Genomic DNA, 25,449 nt, shown 5'->3' on the forward strand with positions numbered 1-25,449 from the left:
AAAAACAAAAACAAAATGACTCCCAGATGCACCACGATGCAAATGCGGAAGACCCCGACCCAACCAACATACCCCCAAAAAAACACCATCCAAATGCCAGTTGACAATGCAATGCCGACGGAATGCAAGAGGCGTACCCGTCAAGGGCCGAGAACTCCAGGCAAAAGCCCACGTGCCCCCCTTTTGCTAATTATTCCAAATATCAAAGATCCCCTTCCTCAGTCTTGACTCTCTACCCCACCAAAGAGCCATAAATTTGGACTCTTAACATGCCCTCTCCCTCTTCACACCCAGTTGTGAAACTGCTGAGAAATTCTGGATGCCAGAGAAGGACACTGCCCCGAATTCCTTTGTATGGACAAATGAATTTGTCTCCTTATAACTTGCCTATTACCTTGTTTAATTAAATAATCTTTGTTAAGTTACTTAGTAGTTCTCGCCACTTTAATTTGAGTAGTTCTATTACCATGTTCTTAAGACTGTGTTGAAAAGAAGAATCCATAAAGAAAGTTAATTTGCAGTGTTCTAATCTTCCTCAATACTCACTGATGTTCCTTTAATTTATGTTATACTAATGCTATGCTTCAACACCTTTTATATATTTCTTGTTAAAGACCGTGTAACAGAAATATTATCCTGTGCTACTTAATTAATTTTCCAGCTCGAAATGTTGAATAACCATTCTTCCCTAGTGAGAGTATCAATTGTTCTCTTGTGGAACCAATCTCCCCCAAGAGGACAAACTAAGTATTACAGGTTCCTGTTTCTTTAATCCCTTCCCGCTGTTTTAATGTATCACTCTGTATTTTATTGGGTATAATCTGATGCCACGTTCGTGTAACTTGCTTATATTCTCTAAGTAAGAATATTTAACAGCCTTGTTCTCTGGTCTCTTCGCTCTTGTTTATGGTCTGCTCTACACGCTTACAGAGCGTGTCCCGTCTCCCAGCAACACCCTAAGGAGTCCGGCCAAGTTTTTTGTTCTTCTTAAGCCACACACACGAAGTCTCGCTCCCTTTCGTGGAAGTTATTCATTTCTTTTGCTTGTTTGTAAAGTTATGAGACCGTTTTAAGTCAAGCAAATTTTAATTCAGAAACAACCAAGTTTGTTTTTAAACTTTATTTCCGTCGAATCAACTAACCTCACTCCTCCCCACGACAATGAAGCCCGGGACGCCAGCCACGTGGGTTATTTACACCAGCAGCAGCCCAAAGGACATGAAAACCCACGAACCGAGCCAAGGTTAACAGCCATCACTGCAAGTTTCTTCAACTAAGTTACCAGCCGAAGTGGCGGACTTCCGGAGCAATTCCCTTGCAGAGAAAGCGACCCGCAGACGGCGGTTGAGCCGTCTCAACCGAGAACGCACGAAACTCAGCCAGCGTGAGGCCGGCCGAACACTAACCGGCTGGAGAAACAACAAGCAGTAAGGAACCAAGGGCATTCTGTGGTTGAGTTGATGTTGATGAGTTATTACCATAACTTGCGTTTATTGTTTCTCTTGCCTCTTTAGACCCAAATCTTTTCCACAATAGACCACTAAATCCACATTTAACTCCATCATTTTCATTGATTGCATCCTGTTTGTTTAATCATTATTGTTGTATGTCTTTGATATATCTAAACTCACTTTATATCCACCTTTAGTTAGTTAATAAATTTCACCGTAATCACAGGAACTGTGTGTGTATTGTTTGACTCCAGGTCACTGTAATGGAGGATTTAAGCCTTCGATATGAGACTGACTGATTTATAGAAATTATTAAGCAATTACTACTAACTGATCACAGGAATAATTGGGTTATTATTAAACCCATAACGTTACCCAGGGAGCCCGGAGACCCTGGAAGAACTGAATTTCTGGTGGTGCCCCCAAATGAGAGAGATATGAATTTATGAATTAATATTTCTGAATAATTAATAATCAGAATTTTTATTTAACCGTCAAGTAGGTATGCTACAAGTGGCATTAGTCTGCAACAATCTTCTCATATTAATATTAACAAATTCTACACAATTACTTAACGTAGTTTGTAGTATACCCATGTGACTAGCACATCTAAAGGCAAATAAGCACAGTTACCTTATCTTCAAATGTAGAAGGACAAACTATTTTTACTTTATTTTTACTTTTCCCTGTATTTCATGTTGTGTGCAAATGTTAAAATTGTTCCTGCATGTGCAGAAAGTCATCTGGAAAGTGAAAGCAGTCCCAGGTTTACAGACGAAACAAAACCTGACATGGCCCTGACACTGGTATAGCAATTATGTGTCATTTATTTCACTGACTTTGATCAAGTTTAAGTCTTGTCTTATCTTGCAGTTTAAGTCATAAAGTCCAGCAGCAGGTCTAATGTATTGCAGTTGATGCCAAACACAAGCCTGATGCAAAGTCCACCCCACCCCAACTCAGACTGATAAATAATTGTACAAATTTTCAAATTATTATTTTTTGATTGCTTGATATTTTAGTAATTGTTTTGATTTTACATTTGATCCTGATTTCTTTTTTAATTATTATTATTATTATTATTTTTTCAATCAATTCATTATTTTCTTAATTTATTGTCTATTAATATATACACACACACATGTTTACGTTATTATATTTTAATGTTTAATATATATATTTTTTTTTTTTTTAACACAAACGCTTACTGTTTTATTTATTTGTTTTATTTTAATTTTTTATTTATTTTATTTTTTAACACAAACACATATTCGCTTTAATTACTTTACGCTTTAATTACTTGTTTAATGAAATGTATGGGGTTGATTGTTCTTATGTAGTTTGTATGAGGCTTTGGCAATATTGTTACACAATTTGAATTGAATTGAATTGAGAGAGAGAGAGAGAGATGGCATAAACAATAATATTAATAACTGAACATGTGTTAAAGATTAAATGTAAGAGGAATCAATTGTCTGCCATTACAGCACCCACCGGAATGACTCAAATTTACCAACGTCATTTGGCTACCAGCCTGCTATTTCCTTATTGCCTTATAAAGGCATGAACACATCTGTAATCTTAGCCTTTCCCTTCCTGTGTTATTCTCGTAAAGTTTCACTTTAGGCCAGAACATTGGTCACATGGTCACACTGTTCTTTCTTCTCTCCTTCTCTCATGTGGTATTGTGCTACGGCCTGGACTACTTCCTGAATCTCGTGAGAGATTTTTGTATAATTGTATCCTGACTTCGGTTTTTGTTTCTGCTTCAGACTCTCCCTCTTCGTAGAGTTTTTCTTGCCAGTCCTCCAGCCTCAGTGTCTCATCTGTGTGTTTCCACTACCTGCCCTGCTCTCACTACATGTCCATTTCCCGGAGGCGAATTTGCGAATCCTATTGGTGAAGGATCTTGTATTGGGGAGAAATAGACTACGGTAGGCCTATGTTATCTAACTATGTATTTAATTTAAACATGATAGTGGGATTTGTGAGGCTGTAATGCTTATTGACAAGAAAACCAAACAGCAAGATGAATAAAAAAATTAATACTTAATACGCAGTCATAGTAAAGTATATTTTAAAATGGTAATATTGTTGTGTTACACGTTGTTACAAAAGGCACACATTTCTACGTCCATCCTTGCAGTACCTACAGGTGCATCTCAAAAATTTACTCTGGGCATTAATCAAACTCTGCCTCCGGGTTTCAAATATGAATTGCAGTTACAAAAATCAGTTTTTTTTCTAATCCTTTCAGATGCACTTGTAATTGTTTTCCTCCTTTGCCATACTTGCCAAAGGTAAAAGGGGTGTCACGGAGGGTTGAAGTGGCATTAGTCTGCATCAGTCTTCTCATATTAATATTCACAAATTCTACACATAACAATTATTTAATGTAGATTGTATTAGTGACCACACAATGTGAATAGCACATCTAAAGGCAAAAAAGCACAGTTACCTTATCTCCAAACATAGAAGGACAAACAATTTTTTACATTTCTGTATATTTTGCTTTTCCCTGTATTTCATGTTGTGTGCAAATGTTAAAATTGTTCCTTCAGGGGCAAAAAGTCATCTGGAAAGTGAAGGCAGTCCCAGGTTTACAGACGAAACAAAACCTGACATGGCCCTGACACTGGTATAGCAATTATGTGTCATTTATTTCACTGACTTTGATCAAGTTTAAGTCTTGTCTTATCTTGCAGTTTAAGTCATAAAGTCCAGCAGCAGGTCTAATGTATTGCAGCTGATGCCAAACACAAGCCTGATGCAAAGTCCACCCCACCCTCTATGTTCTAGTCCAAGCATGACATGAAACCACAGCCTGGGGACTTGATTGAGATCTTCCGGGGCCCCTATCAGCACTGGGCTGTGTATATTGGCAATGACTTCGTTGTTCACTTGGGATTGACAACATTCTGTGAGTCCCCCCACACACAACTCCATGGACTGCTACTGCCAAATCCTGAACAAAAACAGCCTTTAATAATGGCCCACATTCACTGTCTTTCAGACCAAAATATCAGCTAAGATTGTTTGGTTTAAATTATTCATAATTAATACACCACTCAGAATTGTTGTATTTAGCACATAATCCCGGACATATTATGTCTGTTTCTCTCTCTTTCATTCCTCTTTATTCACAGTTGATGTCGCGGGTGCAGACACCAGCATTATGATGTCTGTCCTGACTGAAAAAGCCATGGTGAAGAAAGAGAAACTGCAGGACGTGGTGGGCGACAACAAGTGGAAAATCAACAACAGCCTGGACGAGAAGTACGAGCCCTGCCCAGTCCAGTTTATTGTGAAGGAGGCCTGTGCACGTGTGGGCAAGGAGCTGCCGTATTCCATCTTCACGGGGAACTGTGAGCACTTTGCAAATGAGCTACGCTATGGAAAAAAAGAGTCCCGGCAGGTCAGTGAACCCAGTCTTTCAGATGCAGGACTCTCTTGAGGCTGGGGTGAAAAACATGAGGGTTCACCAATGTTAAGGGTATAATCAGAGGAGTCTGAGTTAAGATAAGTTAGAGCTTATTGATCCCACCCGGGGGAAAATTACTTTCGTTACAGCAGCTCCAGATAAAACAAAACAGATCATGAAACAGACATACACTGTGATTGATATGAGTTTAGTTTATTTGCTAAAAACAAGCATGGCATACCACAAAATATTGTGCAAGTAGTTTTGGTCATCCAATGAGCTTTAAGCATACTAGGCGACCATCCAAAAACTGACATGTAGTTGATGAGAGGCCAAGTAGGTCAGATTTATCTGCCTAGCGCTGACTGTCCAAAGAAGTCCTATCCAATTGACCCTTCACACCCCCCTGTTGCACTGTTGCAAACTGTCGGACCTGTCGGACTTTTATCACAAATGTCTTCAATGAACAACAAAAACAAAGGAATTTGCCTTGCTGTTCCAATACATTTGGTGGGGACTGTATAATGAGTATAATAAGAAGTAAATTTTTAGTATAAAAAACACAATGCATTTATATATACAGTATATACATACATATATATACCTGCGATGGACTGGCGACCTGTCCAGGGTGTACCCCCCCTTTCGCGCAATGTCAGCTGTGATAGGCTCCAGGCCCCCACGACCCTGCACACGTGATAAGTGGTTGACGATGGATGGATGATGGATGGATGGACATATATATATTAGGGAGCCACTCAAAAATAAAGTTTCTAATTTTCATCTTCGCACCCCCAAATGTGTTAATAATGTGACAAAAACTAAGTTGACAAGATTTGGATGTATTCTAATACTATTTACTGGTAGCTCGACACTGACAACGTTTTACAGTATGCAACATTTCCCTTCCTTTAATATCACGAGTTAGAATAATGCAAAAATCCTCTAAAAGAAGACCAATAGCTGCTAACAGTTACTTCAGAAGTTAATAATCAACAGTTAAGTATCCATAAGTATCCCATAATGACTGTATTGCAGCTTTAGCAACAGCTTCATGTGTTTACTTGTAGGGTAGCTGTCCAGCTCATAGAGTAGCAGCAGATCATTGTGCATATTGATGTGTCCTTGGCCAAGATAATGAACCCCAAATTGGTCCTGTTGGCTGTACCATCAGTTTATGAATGTGTGTGAATGAGTTTCTGATTCTGTCGTACAGACTACATAACTTTCAGCGCCGGCTGATCACCGTTCAGACTACACAACTTGCTGTCTTGTGGGAGTTTTGAAGTTGTTGTGGCATTCACATTACGTGACTGATAGTAGAAAGGGGGTCACACACTACAGGAGCTGACAACAGCTGTGTCACCCGATGGCTGGTCTCCAAACCACGTTTTGTCAAGAAAACACGTGAAATGTGACATGACGCAACACTATATGCAAAGCAGCTGTTTAGATAGCAATTATAATTGCATTGCGCTCCAAGAAATAGAAACGACAGCTGAAGAAGTGGCTGTCTCGTAAAGTGACCTCACTTAAAGTGACCTTCTTTACTGTACCAGAAAATGACTGGTAGCTGGTGCTAAAAATGAGAATAATTAAGTATAACTTGACACACAGATGCGGCTGGCATGGTGGTGCGGTGGTTAGCACTGTCGCTTCACAACAAGAAGGTTGTTGAACTTCGGTCGTCCCAGGCCTTTCTTTGTGGAGTTTGCATGGTCTCCCCGTGTCTGTGTAGGTTCTGTTCATGTTCTCCTGCTTCCTCCCATAGTCCAAAGACACGCATAGGTTAATTGGTGATTCTTAATTGCCCTTATTTGTGAACGTGTCTGAATTGTTTGTCTATGTGTGTTAGCCCTGTGATGAGCTAGCAACCTGTCCAGGGTTCACACAGTGACAGCCGGGATTGGCTCTAGCCCCACCCACAACCCTGCATAGAGTTAACTATACAGTGGATTACGGCTGCTATAGTGCTAACCCAAAAATATTATTCTGATTACATGGTATTTAAACTATGGTATTTAAAATAATAACACATATCAGATAAAAAAAAACATTTACAAGAACAGTTAAATGATAACAATACTTACTCAAGGATTAATTTACTTTGGTAGAGAAATTTTGAATCAAATAACATTTTAGTACGATACGTGTACATACGAAAACATTTGAGCCCATTGAGCTACCAGTAAATATTAATATATCTGAATGAAACTTTCCACAGTTACTATGCGCCATAAAAAGAACAGAATGGGGGTGGGACTTGGAAAATATTTTAATAAATTTGGACATTAGATTGAGTGGCACCCTAATATATATATATATATATATATATATATATATATATAACAATAATAGTAATAATAATAGTAAAAGCATGCATTAAAAACATGCATAAAAGATTAAACACTTGTAAAGGCAGGCTTATGGCAATATAATGTATATTGAACCTGCTTCCATCTCAGACATGCATAGATGTCGTCCATCTGAAACTGTTCAAGTGGTAAGCGTGGTTTGGCCTTAAAGGTTCAGTGTGTAATATTTCTGAGGATCTATTGATATAAATGCAATATAAGGTCTATAACTATGTTTTCAGTGGTGTATAAAGACCTGACATAATAAACTGTTATGTTTTTATTACCTTAGAATGAACCATTTCTATCTACATAACCGCGGTTCCCCCTTACATGGAGGTCGCCATGTTGCGCCGCCATGTTTCCACAGTAGCTGAAAATGGACAAACGGCGCTACAGATCACGTTTAATCATCATGTTGTTCTTCTTCTTACAGTCTAGTTATCAGAGTAGTTATCTGGTTTATTAGAAGTAAGATGAGAAGTGAAATTTGGACAAATGGAAGACACATTATTTAGCACAAGCCGATGGAGCATGAATCTTCTTCGTCAAAGAAGCAAAAACATGGTGAAGCCAGACGGAGTCGGGACAGATGCATTGCAGACAGATGACGGCAGAAATCAAGAATATAACTGTTGTGGATTTTCCCAGATGGTAGGCTCTGATGTAGGACAAATGTTTTCAAAGCTGTTGGTATGTTCCAATTTCTCCGTGTTTGGTCCAACAATGTTGCATTAACATGACTCTGTTCCGTTGTTGCCTTTTTTGCTGACAATATAGGCAACTATCTAAAAACTAAAATGTAGTTGCCAAGAGGCTGAGTAGGAAAGACTTATCTAAACAGTTTCACAGGTAGCCTACTATACAAGCGTCCAACAGCAATAATGTCCATAAAATGCAATAGTCTGCGTAGACAGCAGTCCGCAAAAATTAAGCTATCCACACCCCCATCCCAAGTGGTGAACAGGTGATATCCCAAATTGCTACCAGCACCACGTGATTCAACAACCAGAAGCAACCAAAAAGCCGTGTTCAAGAACCCCACACCTCATTCCTGACTCCTACACATAGCCCACATTTGAAGGTTGTTACTTTGTTACAATTTTATGGTATTTATTCCCCATCTGAGATCTTCTGGAGCCTGTCTCATAGAGAATTAACAGTTGTTCAAATAATTTTCATATGTGTGGATTACTGAATTTGTCTGAAAAAAAACCTAAATAAATGTTAGAGGTAGCTTACTAAATATGTCTGATACACACACTTAACATGTTTAATGTATATTTATAACAGTGTAAAAGCACATCTACAGTTGGTTGGTCAGATTTATTGCAGAGATTTACAGGTGCATCCCATACAATTAGAATGTCGTGTTCATTTTGTTCTATACATATTTAGTAAACAAAGTGAAATATTTCGGGCAAGATTTAATCTTGATGATTATGGCTTACAGCTCACGGAAATTAAAAATCCATATCTCAAAATATTAGAATATTAGAATAAAAAAGATATAATACAGAAATGTCGACATTCAGAAAAGTTGAACAGTTCTGAAAAAGGTTAATTCACTCAGTACTTAGTCCAGTCCCCTTTACACGAATTACTGCATCAATGCAACATGGCATGGAGGCAATCAACCTGTGGCACTGCTGAGGTTTTATGGAAGCCCAGGTTCCTTTGAAAGTGGTCTATCTTGTCGGTCTAGTGTCTCAGATCTCCAGGCAGAGACATTTAGGTGAATCATGTTTTCTGACAGTTATTTCAGAGGTGTGTCAAGCAGGCTACAGACTCTATCAATGTTGTTCAAAATCTTTTATAGTAAAAGCTCAGTTCAACTCTGAATACAGCACTGCTATGAAAGTATTTATTTATTTATATTTATATATTTTACAAAGCACCATAATCTGGCAGCGGACCAGATAATATTGATGGCGGGCAGTTTTGGCGAGGGTCCATAATCACAGAGAGAATGAGTGTGTTTCCCTTGTCAATGTTTGTATAAACTTTATTTAATGTGTGGTTTATAATGGACTGTGGTGCAGAAACAGTGACAATGTTAAAAACTCGTAACTTGGCTTACATTTTTCATGTTGTCTGTCAGTGGCCAAGTCACAATAACATATGGTTTTACTGAATAATTAAGTAAATATAATTTCTTAATAAATATACCTAAAGAAACCTCATTTCTTGACTGGCCACTCTCTGCTGTCTCAGAAGAGACATTTTTTTGTGCTGTGTCAGCCACCGTAGCTCTCTGAAAGGTAGGGGGCAGTGGTAGAATGGACAGATGGTTGCAATTCACAACCCTCACTATTAGATGCCACTAAATCTTACACACATACAGCAAGGTGCAGGCCAGAGTGAGTTTCAAAGCTTGTCAAGCTTATCAATGAATTAATTGAAGCAGGCTTGGTAAAAGTTAGGTCAGTTACAATGGATTTCAATAGTGAACTGTTTTCATGGTGAGAATCAATTCATCTAACCCCATTGACAACATCATCTATGGATCGGCCATCCATGTTCTAACATGTGAGTGAAATATTTCCCAGAATTGTGGGTACTTTGAATGGAATTTTGAATGTCAAGATGACTCTGCTTATCATACCTCTGCTTACTAACTACAAGATGTACATTTCCCTCTGCAGGCGCGTAATGCTGTAGCAGTAGCTGTGTCTCCAGTAGTGGTTCTGGGTATGGTGTTTGCACCCAGAACCACAATGGTGATTCTGGGTATTATCACACTGGCAGCTGTGGCAAGAGATCGGTTTGGAAGCGGCAAAAAAGAAAACAAAAGGAACACACAGTGATGGAAGGCACACGTCGTCTTCACAGGGGCTTGATTAACAGATCACCATGAAAGCTTAAGGGTGCTAATAATAATAATAATAATAATAATAAATAATAATAATAATAAATAAATGCATTACATTCATATAGCGCTTTATTATTGAAACTCAAAGCGCTTCACAGTGAAGTAGGGGGGTCTTACCTCAGCCACCACCAATGTGTAGCACCCACCTGGGTGATGCAATGCAGCCATTTAGCGCCGGAATGCTCACCACACATCAGCTTGAGGCAGAGAAGGAGAGAAACATTGAGCCAAGTACTAGGGGGGATGATTAGATGGCCAGATGGTAAAAGCCAGGTTGGGAATTTTGCCATGACACCGGGGAACCCCCTACTCTTTGCAACAAGTGCCATGGGATCATTAATGACCACAGTGAGTCCGATCTCAGTTTAACGTCTCATCCGAAGGACGGCATCTCCTACAGCACAGTGTCCCCATCAATGCACTGGGGCATTGGACCAGAGGGAAGACTTACTGGCCCACCAACACCTCTTCCAGCAGCATCTTAGTTTTCCCAGTAGGTCACCCATCCAGGTGCTGGCCAAGGTGGTGTAAGTGCATCTGGCCATTACGTGTATCCGGCCATTACAGTTTAACATAATGCTCTGCAGCTGGTGAGAGGGACAGTGAACCCTTATGGGGAAGTAATGATTGATGGGTGCAGTGTTAGGGGAAGTAGAAATTAGGTATAAAGAGATTAGTGTGTATAAAGAGATTAGTGTGTATGAAGGGACTGTACCCTTCTGTGGTGTCTAATAGATGGTTACACTTATTTTACAGCACTGTGCCCTTATATGGTTTTTAGCAGAGACCTAAACATGTCCTAGCTGTGTTCGATGTACAGAGAGACAGAGTGGTCATCGGGCTGGGTCACTCTCCAAGCTGCTGCAGAGCTTGTAATTGATGCTGAATTCTTTGATGTAATAAACTTTGATAATCAAGAACAGTGTCAAGCGGATTTCTTCTCAACACATCATCGCAGCATTATCGTTCGGACACCACACCCAAACCTGCTTAGCTTTGGTCATTCAGCAGTAGCAGGGTTTACATTGGTATGGCTGCTAATCTGATCATGCACAGAAAACACTTTTTTATTACATGCAAACACCATAGACTGTATATAAAAGGGCAAACACCTGTGATTTAGACATAAGTTTGGCTAATTTCTGTCTTTCCTGCTCAAATTAACTGCCGTCTCTCCCTTATGCCACCTTTATAATGTGAGGCTTTTGTTTGAAATCATGGCCCTATATTTTTCAGACTTTTTAAAATTTCTATAGACAGCATGTAAAAGCACAACAAACAGTTTCCACAAATTAAGGTGCCAAGATGAAAGTGAAGTAATGAAGTTTAAATGTTTTAACATGGAGTTTTTGAAGATAACTATAGATTTTTATTGGATTGTGATGAATGTGAGGTTCACAAGGTTGGGGGATCTTTTCTGTATAAAAAAAATGTTTGCTGGTAGCTGCAAATGAAAAAATATTCCTACTCAAATCAAAGCTAAACAGTTCTGAAGTCTAAGTAGTGATTCTTGTTAGCCAATATATTAATAAGCTTTCCAACACGTATATTTTGCATAATCAAAATAAGCTAATATGATGATATTCTGCTTGCATCTCTCAGAAAAGCCATGTAATGTATTGTAATGTGCACTGACCTACCATTTATGAATTGTGGGTCATTGGCTGAAAGGAGACATGGACGGAACCAATTAAACACTCCTGCTTTCTTGCTTGCTCCCGTTTTCTTATATTTTATATCTGAGTTCTCTATTTATCTGGAATTTACAAGGTTTTGTCTTAAATTTAGTGTTTTGAATAAAGAAGAATTTGTGTGATTATAGATTGTAGTCTTTTTTTCTGCAACGCGGTGTCGCTCTCACACAGGATCCTAGTACTTGACCTCAGACTAGTTTCAGTTTTGAATTCATTAAATCTTGGTTTTAGCTGCTTACTTACTTCCCTTAGTCACTTTTGAGAAGCAGCATACTGTATTATTACTGTATTAAACACTATTTGTTTTGTTCTCATTCTCCTTCCTCTTCTTCTTTTTTAGCTTTGCTGCTTGGATCCCTATTTGTTTTGTTCTCATTTTTCTTCCTCTTCTTTCTTTTTCACCGCTAAAAGTGTTTGGGAAGCAAAAACTGCTGCACGAACACCCACTACTCAGGCAAAAACATGGCACTCGTAGATCTCATGGTGCTATAACAATTGATGCATCTATTCGATGCTCGGCCCGAGGCCAGTCCTGGGATATTCTTCCACTAGGGGGCACTACACTTTCAAAAAGTTTATACCTCGTAATTCGCTGGATGGATTCGTACAAAATCCAGTTTGTAAGATCTAAGGTCACTACTCAGTTGATGCATAAAATTTGGAAATGATTGCTCAAAGTGGTCATGGCTTATTACAACAAATGTAAATTTCTAGACATTTCTCATTCCAAACTTCAATAAATCTAAGAAAATCCCCCATACATCCTAGAGCTGAAATTTTTTCAGCACATCCACTTGCCTCACTGCAACCTATGGTCAATTCAGAAGTCAGTCACGCTATATTTTTCAGAATATGCTAATTTTATTAACATCTATATCTCCACAAATTTTTCTTCAAATGCTACCAAAATCCACACAGACATTCTGTAGATGGCCCATATCAAGTGTTGCAAAGGGTTTTTATATCGGTCAAACAGTGAGTCTGCACTAATATTCAGTATCTTACTTAACTTACAGTATGCACAACATTTTCTTTTTTACTCAGTGTTTGATCAAACACCACCAAAATAATACACAACACACCCAAAACCAGCAGAATAATTCATCATTTTTTTTCTGAATTTTCCACCAGCATTTTGACAGTGGTAAGCGTTTTAAGTTTAAACTGACAAAAATATCCAGGTCTGGCACATGTGACATTACTACCTCAACTTGTGAGGTATGTGGAAAGAACCTCTCACCAGTAGCTTATTCAGTAAGTCACCATTGAGCATTTAACAAAACATTAACAGCAGCAATTTCTCTTCAGTGCCCAATACAATAGAGGTGAATAGATGATCCACTAAATTATTACTATTTTCATTGTTGTATTTTCTCCTAATGAGTCCACATTGACCTCTGTTGAAATTTTCACCTCCTGTATGTGGCAGAGGCAGACATCTCAGAGATGGATACCCATTGCAATGCATGTTCGACATTTACAGATCTGAGATCAGTCAAATGTGTCCCCTGTCAGTTCAGTACAGTAAAAGTGTTGAATGTGAAAAGTAAACACAACACATTTGTAGTTCCTTGCCAGGAAACCTTTTGTTGCGCCACACAAATATGCAGTTTCATCAGCATAAAGCTCTAAATTAATAAATATAATAATAATAAATGAGAACAAACTTGTGCCAGGTCATTGATAAAGATCGAGAAAAGTAAGGGGCCTAAAGTTGAGCCTTGAGGAACACCTTTATCAACAATTAAATAATCTGACTGGAATCCTTGGTAAACAACACAATGACGTCTATTATTCAAATAGGAATTAAACCAGAGCACAGCATGTTTATTCAAACCAATAGAGTAAAGCTTATCCAGTAGAGGGTAATGGTCAACCATATCAAAGGCCTTTGAGAGATCAATGAAAGCAGCACCAATTAAATGACCATTATCAAAACCCGAGAAGACATCATTTGTAAATTTTAAGAGAGCAGTTGAAATAGAAAAATTTGATCTGAAGCCAGATTGATGTGGAGATAAAATGTTATAATTATTAATGTACTCAGTGAGTTGATTAAAAATTAATTTCTCTAATATTTTAGCAACTGCGCAAATGATAGAGATCAGGCTATAATTATTCACATTCGATTGGTCTCCACCTTTGAAAAGAGGTGTCACTCTTGCACCTTTCCAAATTTGTGGCTCAGTACAGGTAGTTAATGATAGATTAAAAAGATCCATAATCATCAAAAGAGGAAACATCAATATGTGAGCTGCAATTTTGATAAACTTGGCTTCCAGATCATCTGGTCCTGCACTGTGTTTTAATTTAAGGTCATGTAATACATTAAAGACATCAGTAGGCATGATCTTTTTAATCTGTTCTCCTTGATGTGATCCACCTGTTTTATGTTCCCGCCCTGCTCGTTTGCCTCACTACTAAATGTCTGTGTTCTGTTCAGTCTGTGTTGGATCATTGTGGTTTGTCGCATGTAGTCTGTGTTTGCTCTGCGTTTGGGTCCTCAACCTTGCTCACACACTGCAAAATCGTAACAATATTTTAGTTGGCCATTAATATAGCCTTTCTTTATTAGCCTATTTCAAAGCAATATCAGTACCCCGTAGAATGTTGTTGTCAGTGAAAACTAAATGTTATAGTGTCCCTGTTAATGCTCTCGTATATCCTTCATTCATTGACCAGATGGATATTGAAGATATTTTAGGAGAGAGAGAGAGAGCGAGAGAAGCAGGAAATTGGCAGTGCAGCTGATTCTGAGGTCAGTAGTTGTCTAGGCACCAAGGCAAAGCCTAAACTACATCATTTCATGATATTTACTATATTCTGTAGATGTTGCCTAAATGGCTATTTTTACATGAGCATATACACACAGGAAAATATAATAAAATAAAAGCAATCATACATACATGTATCCATACATATAGTAATCATTACTCCAAATTTTTTAATCCTTCCACCATCAGGTTATTAAATTCAGACAGTAGCCACCTTAAATAGGATCCTTATCAACAGCTTACGTATGTATGTTTGTATGCACGCCAAACTATAGAGCAAAATCACACTCTGATTGAACCAATCTACAGTGCGGTAACAGTAATTAGTGTAATTAGATAGCACCTACAATTTATCTAAGAGAAAGAGGAATTAGATATTGTAAATATCCAATACTTATGCATTTGACTTCAAAATATCACTGTAGCAGCAAGACAGAGGGTCAGTGACCTTCTACGGGGAGAGCAGTGATTGGTGGTTATGTAGGAACTGAACCCTTCTATAGAATTTGACCTCTAACCCCTTGTTTTGTTACCTCAAGATAGTACTGTACCTTTCTATGGGTTTGACCTTTTACTTTGCAGACTCAAACCCTTCTATGGTACCTAACAAATACCTAAACATATCCTATATAAGCTATGTTTGATGAACAGAGAGACAGAGTGACCATCGGGCTGGGTCACTCTCCAAGCTGCTGCAGAGCTTGTAATTGATGCTGAACTCCTTGATTTAATAAACTTTTATGATCAAGAACAGTGTCAAGCGGGTTTCCTCTCAACACATCATCGCAGCATTATTGTTCGGACACCACAATATGGTATTACGTTATCACACATTTACATGAGTAGCTGGGCAGCATTTAAGGCACAGCTTACAAAAGAACTCAATCCTTGCCTAAGTGAATTCCCCTCATGAAGCATTGATGTGTCTAAACACATGGGCGTCGGAACCATTGTATGTGGTGAGACAAGACCCACCCACTTTTTAAGACTAATGAAATTGGACCCACTCACTTTTACTTCACCTTTCAGAGTATCATCAATCACATCCATTCCACTTGAGGAATGCACTAATAAATTAAACTCCATTCTATAGCCGTCACTTTCACGCTGCTGCTTCTTCAAATCCATATCACTTAGCTCATTTAGTGTCCATATAAGTTCCTCCACTCCATTCTTGTTTTCACTGCTCGCACCTGCTGCACTGCTGCGACACAGCGAGGTACACAAAGCATTTTAATATACCTGCTTCTCAGGTGTGTCTTTGTGCTCACATACTATCACTGAAAAAGCCGCTTTTTAAGTGAATGTTCATCATTTGTTCACCTGGGGCCATATGACATAAAGTTCCTATCTTAAGTCTTAAGTTAAGATAGGAAGAGTCTAAGATAGGGTTTTTCTCAATTTGCTATTACAAAAGCAAATCCTAACTACTACTACTACTATTACTTCACCCTATCTTATCTCAGGTTAGGAAATCCTAAATACTCAATCCAACATAGGTTATCAACTTTTTTGTCTGTTACCTAGCAACTGATGCCACTTTTCTCTTCTCACCGAGCTGAACGGCTTTGTTTTTTTGGTAGTTTTTTTTTTTAAACATACACTGAAAATGGAGGAGAAACAACACCTATCACTGAACTTCAAGTCAGCCAGCCACATGAACCCTCTGTGACATTTAGGTAGGTGAAAAACTCTTATGTTTTCATTGTGTTTTCCCAATGACTGAGGTTGTATGTTTTGCAGCAGTCTGCTGCCCGCCTGTTTTATGTGTTTTGGCGGATTCCAAGCTTCCCTGTCTGGAGTGGCGTGATGTATTGTCCTTTACAGAACACCTTGTGTTAAGGTATGAGAAGCTTAATGAGCAACAAGTAGGGTATGATAACTACCTGAGGTAACTGTTATTTGCACATCAATTACTTTTATAAACCTTTTGCAAATTTGCATGTTTTTTTAATCATAGGTTGTCAGCTGCTGTTTTGCCTTGGTTACACTAGGATTTTTAACAATTGTTGCTAGTACACTCTGGCTGCAGTGCCTCCAGGTGGCACCCTGTCGGGTCAGAAATAAGGACAGGCCGGGCCAGTGGAAGACCTGGTCCCTACCCTAACCAACGTATTAAACTCAATAAAATTACTCTATTAGCTTTCTTCTTTAGTCAAAAACTGCGTAGTCAATGACTTCACTGGAAATGGTCAAGAGTCGGTGCAAAAGAGTTTATTCAATAAAGGACAAGTAAACCCGAGTAACATCCTCGCAGGTCTCAGGATGGAAATGAGCTGGTGGTCAGCGAACATCGCCTTATATTCACCTTAAACTCCACCTTAAACTCCACCTTTAAGGTGGGCGTTACACCTTAACTCCACCTACAGCGTTCGCTGACCACTCACTTCCATTGGTGAATTTCTTATCCTCTGCTGTCATCTAGTGACCGTTTTTACATACTGTTTTACCAATTTAACTCTTTTACTAATATCAAAATTACCAATAATTATTGTTACAATTTATCCTTCTTTATATTTTTGACATTACTGGACTAGAAATTCACCAATATGTTTCAACTTCTGCTTCCCCGTATTTAAAAAAAAAAGTTGTACAGGCATATTTTGACACCATTAGAACTCAAACACTTACAATTGTATTTTTTAAAAGAATTAATAAGGAACAACATACTTGATAAATGCATAAAATGATTCAGTAAGGAATAATATGATTCAGTAAGGAATAATATGATTCAACAATGCCAACCATGAGTGTACCATGTTCATACAAAGTTTAGTTTCTGTAGTTCAAAGCTTTAGTTTCTTGCAGTACCTGGCCGTACTTTGCAGTACCAGTCGACATTAATCACAATGTGTCATGATCTCATTCTTGGCCACAGTTAGCCATGATCTCAGGCCTGGCGTACGTGACTTACAGCAGGTGTCTTACTACCATTGTGTATGTTACGGTTGGCTAGGTTTTGCCTGCGCTGCTTGAGTAGCTGCTCTGCTTATGTTGGCATATTGAAAAGGCACAGTTCATGAATAACACACAGAATATAAGAATAACATACTAGTTGTATGAGTTGTTGTAACACTTTTTAAACACTTAGTAATCAAACCTTACATTGAAAGAATAACAGTAGTGGTCAACACCTTTACCCAGCGAGACCACAGTCATTCTCCCAATGGCTACACTACATTCACTTCTGAGTAATACAGCACTAGTACAGCATGGTAAGTTTTAGATGACTTACAGCAAACCAACAAAGTGAACAAACATGTAAATTTAAGAAACAAAAAGGAATTATTCAACAATTCCCTCCTTTGCGGCTGTGAGGCCGCACTTCCTATCACTGTAATGCACTGGTAAATGGGACCTACTATCCCGTGATTACTGGTTCGACACATATTTAGCACATAATTGAGCTGAACACGTGGATCCTCCACCTTTACTTGTGTTGTACAGCATTTAGTAACATAATAATTGAATTAGTGCTTTTTAATCTTGGGGTGTCACTGCAACTTAAGTTTCAAGGCCAGGTTAACATCGTGAGATGAGATGTGGATTAGGTGACAAGAAAAGTACCACCCGTGATTTTTGATTCAACACATGCTTACATACGGATCCAAACAGCACTTTTTGTCTTAACATGATAAGAGATAAGCAAAAATGTAATTCAAGTATGTCCTCATTCTGGTCAAGGGGAATCATTGACACGTAGTGACTAGCCCACCTGAGACTCAGTGGTTCAACATGTGTACTTGACACATGGATCCGGGACTTAAAATGTGCATATCTGTAATAGTTACTTTAGCGTGTGCTTAGCGTGTCAAAACAACCATTTGCGTGAGCTGTTTTTTTGCTATAATATGTTATGCAAGCATAAAATTACGTAATAGGTACTGACTGTCACACCAAACTTAATATTCAGAGAAAGGCACATAACAGTTAAGTGCATGAAACTCCCAGTGATAAGACTTAGAATGTCCATCCCTAGGGGAAAAGTTACTTCATTTGGACGATGTACATTGCTGCTTCCAGCTGCTCACAACGTCTATCCAGTTGCTCACAGCGGGATTGTAGTGCCTCACAGCATCGTTGCAACAACTGTAGGTCGTGTGGCTGGTTGGGTGCTCTGCGAAGGTGTGGTCTCCCCTGTTGACGGAGTCTGGTTGCCATGCGGCCTAAAGAGAGGCACCTCTCTTTCTTTCAGGCGCCGATGTCTGCACGTTGCATCCCAGACATGATTTGATTGAACCTTCGTAGGGGCATCTTGCCCCAATAATCAGGATCTTCATCAATGATGACAGGGGGAATTCTCACTGGCATGGGCTCGGCAGGTGCCTGTTGAGTTGCAATGTCGTGAGGGAGTAGGCCTGAATTCGTGCACTTTGTCGCAGGGGTTGTTTATCCTGTAGTGTGTCCAGTACTGCTGGCTGTTCTATCGGTGGTATGGCATCACTGGGTGATTGTTGGGGAGAACGAACGATTGTGGACTCTGGTATCGGTACAGGATCTTGTGGTCTTGGATCGGGCGTGGTCAGACTATACTGATGTATTGAGTCCGTAGAGTAATCATCACTTAAGCTCATGTGTGAGGAGTGTGAGGAAGTTGACTGAGGACGTGAGTCAGTGGGGGTGTGCAGTCCTTGCTGCTCCATGGGCCCCACTGCTGCTTGTCCTTCTGCCAGGTCGGCTAGTGGCACCGATGGATCGTATGGATCTGAGGCTTGTCTTGCTGCTTCCTGGAACACTCGCTCTGTGCATATAAATGCCATGAGCCTCTGCACACTGGGTAGGTTGCTTGGTACAGCACGCCAATCGTGGGGTGGAGGTTCATGCGCATCGAGGAACTGTAGCGATCCCTCAGAATTGACAAAAAGGTTAATCTGCAGTGAGTCTGATCTTGTGGGGGCAGCCATCATTGTCGCGGCCGAAGTGGTTGGCTGTTCTGCTGCCTGTTGTGCAGGTACCTCAGCACTCGGATGGTAACACGGCTGGGATAATATATCCCCTGGTTCGTCAGTGTGAGTTGGTGGCGCATCTAGGCTCCAGTAAACCGGTGGGCTTGTTGTTTGTTGTGGGCATGGTGGAGCTGGTGCGGTCCACATCTGGCCTGGGGATTGTGGCATTGGTTGAGTGAGTAGCTGCCTTAGTATGGATCCTGGGGGTGGCTGCAGACCAAACCCTCCTTGGGTCGGTGTCACCGGTGGCCATGACCTCGAGGTTGATGGCATCGTACTGATAGGTTCCAATGTAGGCCATGGTTATGGAGGTGGAGGTGGACGCTCCCTATGCACTGACTGTGTGGAGAATCCTGTGCTGGCCAGGGTAATCTGATAATTTCTGATCAATGGTGGCCTGTGTGGAGGTTGTGGTCCTAATGTATAATTCTGTCTTCTCCAGTACTCCCAACTTCCCTGACTCTGCCCTAACAGGGGGTGGATAATTTGGCTGGTTGCCTGCTCCATCATTTCCTTCAGCCATGATTGTATCTATTAAAAGAACAACAAATAATTAGTCCACAACTGGCACTGCGTTATGTCTTGGGCAGGCTCGGTACTTAGTAGTGGGTTTCTTTCCTGTGTGTAGGAGACGCAGACATAGGTTTCATCTATGCAATGACTCACACTTTTCTGACAGTTGCCTAAAATGGTCACTGCCCTGCTTTGTTAATTCTGGGTAAGTTGTGAACAAGGTAGTGGTGCCTGCCTGGATGCTAATTACTTCCTTCTCTGTTGTGGTTCTTAGGGGCATGCAATAGGTCTTATTTACTAGCTCATAAGTATATGTTAGCTTTATCTTGCTACATCTTATGAACAATCCTGTCGCTTCCTGATATACTCTTGTTGTCCATTTTTCGCAACAAACGGCACTTAGGAAAAACCTGTAGGGTGGAAGCAACAAGGGGTAATCCTTTGATTGACTGACCAGTGATAGTGTTGTAATTTTGTTTTAGAATGTGCAAGTGTCACCGGTCCATATGGTAACATGTCCAAAAGGGGTTGTAGTTTTTCATTATATTGTTGGGCTTTTCCTCTGTTTCTTTTACCTGGTCTGTTTCTATTTCGTTTTGGTTCTTGTTGTTCAGTCATTTTGGTTTAATTATTCCTTACATTGCCAAATGTCCTGGTCCATGATGGTGTACTCATTCTCACTCAAAGAAGGTTTGGATGGAGCAGATGGAACTGCCGGGTTTTCGTATGCTGATGAAACTGCATACATCTCTATCCCTACATCCACGTCATTGTAGATATGGAGCGGGTATTGTCCTGTGACCAGTGAAATCATTCTGCCTATCATGATCCTGTTTAGTGGGAATATACAGCACATAATCACCATAGCTATCAAAATTAGTGAGCCAATTACCATTCCTATTTTATGGAGAATCTTTGTCCAGGACATGTTCTGAAACCACAAACATGTGGATGTCTGTTTCGTGTTCCAGTTTGAATGTTTAACCTGTTCATCCCTCATTAATTTTAATGATTCTAGAAGCTTAGTGAGGTTCCCTTCTTGCCCTGTGTTCATGGATATTACTGTGCAACACTCATCCCCAAAGTACTTACACACTCCCTGTTCCTCAGCTAACACTGTGTCTAACACAAACCTGTTCTGTAACGCCATCAGAGATGTAGTGTGTAACTGCTCGTGGACAGTCTCTATGTCTGATATTGTCCAATTTACATATCTCTGGTGATTCCACCAATGATAGGATATCCAACGGCTGTTTCGCGCTATGTACTGTGCATTTATGGCTTGGCCAAGTAGGGGGACTGACCCCGCTATTTGTCCAGATATAATCCAGTCTTCTCTTATTGCTCGGTATTCTGATGGCACACCATGAGGTTCCTGATTCCAGGCTACATATACTTTATCTTCCTTATAATTCTTTAGGCTCCTAGCGATACGCTTTGAATCTGCTATGTCTGCCTGACTGAGTACTGTTATCTGTCCTGTTGCCATAACTGGAGCAAATATCCCAGTCCACTGTGGTGGCAACTCTACTTTCAGCCGGTCGCTGTCATCACATAACCAGAAAATGTCTGCCATAGCATACGTGCCTCCACCAAGAAACGGTATGGGGATGTCAGTGTCACTCTGATTTCGTTGAGTTCTAAATGGAGCATAGTCTGCCACCACCTGTTGGCATTGAAATTTAGCTTTAGCAGTTGTATCACATTTATCAGGTGCGAGCACCGTTCTGCCATTTTCTACCTTTCGCTTGCAGTGACACTGCACTTTGGCCTCAACCATCATAGTTTTAGTATCCACCACGCAAAATGGGAACACTGTGCTTTCATTCCTAACGGCTGTCTGTTGCATCAACTGTTCCAATAAGGGGTCCATGTAGGATGGACAATTAGTTCTATTCTGTGACCATCCATCACGCTTTGTTGCCATCATTCTTAGCATGCAATAAGAAAAACAATCATTGTGGTGTTGACACACATCAAAACTTATGGACAATATTTGAGGAACTCTTTTGCCATTGTAACACGCTATGCAGGATTGGGAACTAACCTGCTGAGCAGAGTATTGTAGCCATTGGCGAAAAATACTCTCTCCCTGTATCACAGGCTTTACTCTCGGTTTTGTTTTGGTCTGTTGTACCCTGGGCCTGGTCTTCTGTAATACTCTGGGCTGTCGTTTGTTAGGGTTAGGCTTCAAAGTTGCCTTTGGCTGACCATCTGGTAATTCCCTTCTTTGTTGGCGTGTCGGGGACTTAATCAGTTTGTGGGCTAGTTGTCTGTCTACAGTTGTTACAGTCGCTTCATCCGTACACCTGTCAGAGCTACAGCTTGATGTTATTGCTACCACGCCTTCAGCTTTGCATTGCTCATCAGCTGGCTGATTTTCCAGTATGTAGCCTCCTGGGCCTTGAGTCAGAATCTTTTTAAGCATGATTGATCTTACATAGGTCAAATTTAGTTTGTCGTTCTTTGGCCATCTACCTTCCTGTACTGCTACTGCTGCTACTGCTAATGCACATTCAATCATCTGTCCCTGTTTCGGAGGAACGATCTCCTTCTGGGGAATCATGTCCGGAACCTGACATGCTAGTAGTACCAGGACTGCTGTCACTGCTACCCACATCACCAGCTGCCTGTCTTGGAGTTTCTGTTTGTCCCTCTTCTGGGTCTGTTTCTTCGGGCTGTGTCTCTGTTCTCGTATAGGGGCTGTCTCGCTCTGATTCTGATCGTTCTCCTGCTCCTGTTTCAAGTACTGCTTCTGAGCTGGTTTCTGTTGGACTTGCGTATGTACACGAACCTGTACATGACCTTGGGGTTGCTCCTGTACTTGAACCTGAATCTGACCCTGTTCCTGATTCTGTAATTGGACTTGGTGTTGGCCTTGGGATTGTTTCTGCGTATGGGCTTGGTTCTGGGCTGGGTCTCTGCAGCTCCCTTTCCAGCTCCTTCTGAACCTGAGTCGCCTGATCAGCAGTGGTTTAGATGGAACCAAACGTTCTCACCTTCTACTTTTAAGGCTGATGGTGTTGCTAGGACAACTTTAAATGGGCCTTCTCGTCGGGGTTGGTTCCATTTTCTTTTGAACACCTTGATGTACACCCACTCACCAGGACGTATTGTTTGTTGGCGCTCTGGTATGGCAGCGTCTCTTTCCTCTGTGGCCCCTTTGATCTGTTGGAAGATAGTTCTGTGGATTCTAGTTAAATGCTGGACATAACTTGACTGTTCGAGAGATGGCGCTTCATATGGACCTCTCAAATATGGGACAGGCATCGGCCTCCCTGTGCACATTTCATGCAGTGTTAGATGCGTTATTCTGTTAGTTTGCGATCTCATAGCCATTAGTGCTAGCGGGAGAGCATCTACCCACTTAAGCTTGCCATTGCTGTCTTCTATTATCTTAGCTAGCTTTGCTTTCAGAGTTCCGTTAACTTGTTCCACTGTTCCCTGTGATTGTGGATGATAGACACACCCAAATCTCTGCTTGATGCCCAACATTTGGAGCATTGTTTTTATGACCTGTGCTACAAAGTGTGGTCCATTATCTGCACTAATCTTGTCTGGTAAGCCTAATCGTGGAAAAACTTCCCTACATAGGAACTTTGCCACTGACTTAGTCTGGGCTGGCGGTTGGTGTTGCTTCAATCCATCTGCTGAATCTGTCAACTACTACTAGGATATACCTCATCCTGTTTACCCGCTCTGTCATGTCTACATAGTCTATTATGAGATGTCTAAACGGGCCATCTGGTGCTGGAATGTGAGCCAGTGCGGCTGAGAATGACTTTCTTGTATTGAAAAGAGCGCAGCCATGACATTCATTCAATGTTCTATCTACGGTGGCGGCCAGATATGGTGACCACCATACTGCCTGTAGGCGCCTGAGTACCTGTCCCCTGGAACAATGGTCTGGTCCATGAGCATTCCTTATAGCAAAGCTTGTTAAACAAATAGGCAGTGCAAAATGGCCATGAGGACCTCTCCATAGTCCTTTCTGGGGTCCATCCTCAGTTACTTGTCTGGCCCCTTTCTTTAGCCACATGGACTTCTCATACACGTCAGCTGCTGCTTGTGCTGCAATGAGAGATGACAGATTTGTGAGTGGTTCAAAGTCTTCAACTGCCACTATTGGACGCATAACTTCCCCTATAGCTGCTTATTTAGCGGCTTCAATCTTGGTTGTTACCTCGAGCTATCAGAGTGTCTGTTTTCTGGTGTGCTGGACACTTTATGATTGCTTCTGCGGTTGGTTCATGGATTGCTTCTAATAGTGCAGAGATGGCTTCTCCGTGTATTACAGGAGTTCTGTCTGCTCTACGAAACCCTCTCTGTTTCCAAGTATTGCCATGCACATGACATACTCCATATGCATAAGCTGAGTCTGTGTATACAGTGAAACGCTTTCCTTTTGCCAGCTTACAGGCTGCCGTTAGAGCCTTGATTTCTGCCAATTTCGCTGAACATGGTTGAGGTACAGTAGTGGTTTGAATGTCTGTGAAGGTATTATCTTTTTTAGCTGCACCACTGCATGTCCTGCATGATTACCTGTGGCATCTCTGAAACAAGAGCCATCAATAAAGAATGTCAAATCAGCTGGGATTGGTTGATTGTGCAAATCCTCGCATATTCTCATGAACGTGTCTGTTACCTGTATGCAGTCATGTGGTGTTCCATCTATTTGCAGCACCATACGTGTTGCTGGATTCACTGTGTTGGACCATTGGATAGTGAGCTCTGGTGCAGACAGGATGACCTCATATCCTGTTTTCCTAGCTTGGGTTAGAACAAATCAAGGACTGGTGAGTAGAGCATGCAATTGATGGGACGTATACAAAATCACTGGATGTCCCATTGTCAGTGAAGAGGCTTTTTGAAATGCGAAAACTGCTGCTGCAAATCCCTGATAACACGGTGGCAGTCCCATCTCAATATTGTCCAGTTTTGAACTGTAGTATGCCAGTGGTTGTTTACCTGTTGGTGAGTCCTGCATTAGCACGGCAATCGCATATCCTGATCTTTCAGCTACATACAGGTGGAATGGTTTAGAATAGTCTGGATTGCCTAGTGCTGGAGCAGAACGCAAATCCTGTTTTAGTGCTTGGAAGGCCCCTTCGGTCTCCTCAGTCCAGTATAACTGGGCTAACTTATCTGCCTGACCAGCTGCTCTTATCATAGCACGCAATAGGGCTGTTTTTACTGTGTAATCGCAAATCCACGAGCGACTATATCCTGCCATGCCTAGAAAGGAGAGCATTTGTCTTACTGTTTGTGGTTTTGGTATCTTAGCCATAGCCTCTATCTGTGAGGTGGCTATCAATCTCTCCACTCAATTTTCTGCCTAGATACTCTACCTTGGTCTGGCAAAACTGTAGTTTGTCTTTACTAACTTTGTGCCCTCCTTTGGCCAACGCTAGCAATACTGACATA

General features: G+C 40.6%; 1 protein-coding gene across 6 annotated transcripts in view; it reads left to right on the plus strand.

Moving 5' to 3' along the window:
* The first annotated feature begins 2,192 nt into the window (after nt 1–2,192).
* The window catches only part of LOC119889085 (phospholipase A and acyltransferase 3-like), a 42,198-nt gene continuing 18,941 nt past the window's right edge, over nt 2,193–25,449 (plus strand). For 2 of the 6 annotated variants that reach the window (XR_005441998.1, XM_038699946.1), the window contains exons 1-4: nt 3,088–3,385; nt 4,013–4,089; nt 4,251–4,371; nt 4,598–4,866. Coding sequence is in view for 5 of the 6 variants with exons in the window: in XM_038699946.1 (XP_038555874.1) it covers nt 4,075–4,089; nt 4,251–4,371; nt 4,598–4,866 (405 nt within the window). In the remaining variant the exon portion in view is untranslated. Of the gene's footprint in view, nt 2,258–3,087; nt 3,386–4,012; nt 4,090–4,250; nt 4,372–4,597; nt 4,867–9,871; nt 10,450–25,449 lie in introns of those variants that run through there. The other 4 variants (XM_038699942.1, XM_038699944.1, XM_038699943.1 and 1 more) reach the window with 4 other exon arrangements.

This window comes from Micropterus salmoides, unplaced genomic scaffold (genome assembly GCF_014851395.1).
Source record: "Micropterus salmoides isolate LMB-PRFRI ecotype aquatic unplaced genomic scaffold, ASM1485139v1 Ms_hic_scaffold_5, whole genome shotgun sequence".
Taxonomy (NCBI): Eukaryota; Metazoa; Chordata; class Actinopteri; order Centrarchiformes; family Centrarchidae; genus Micropterus; species Micropterus salmoides.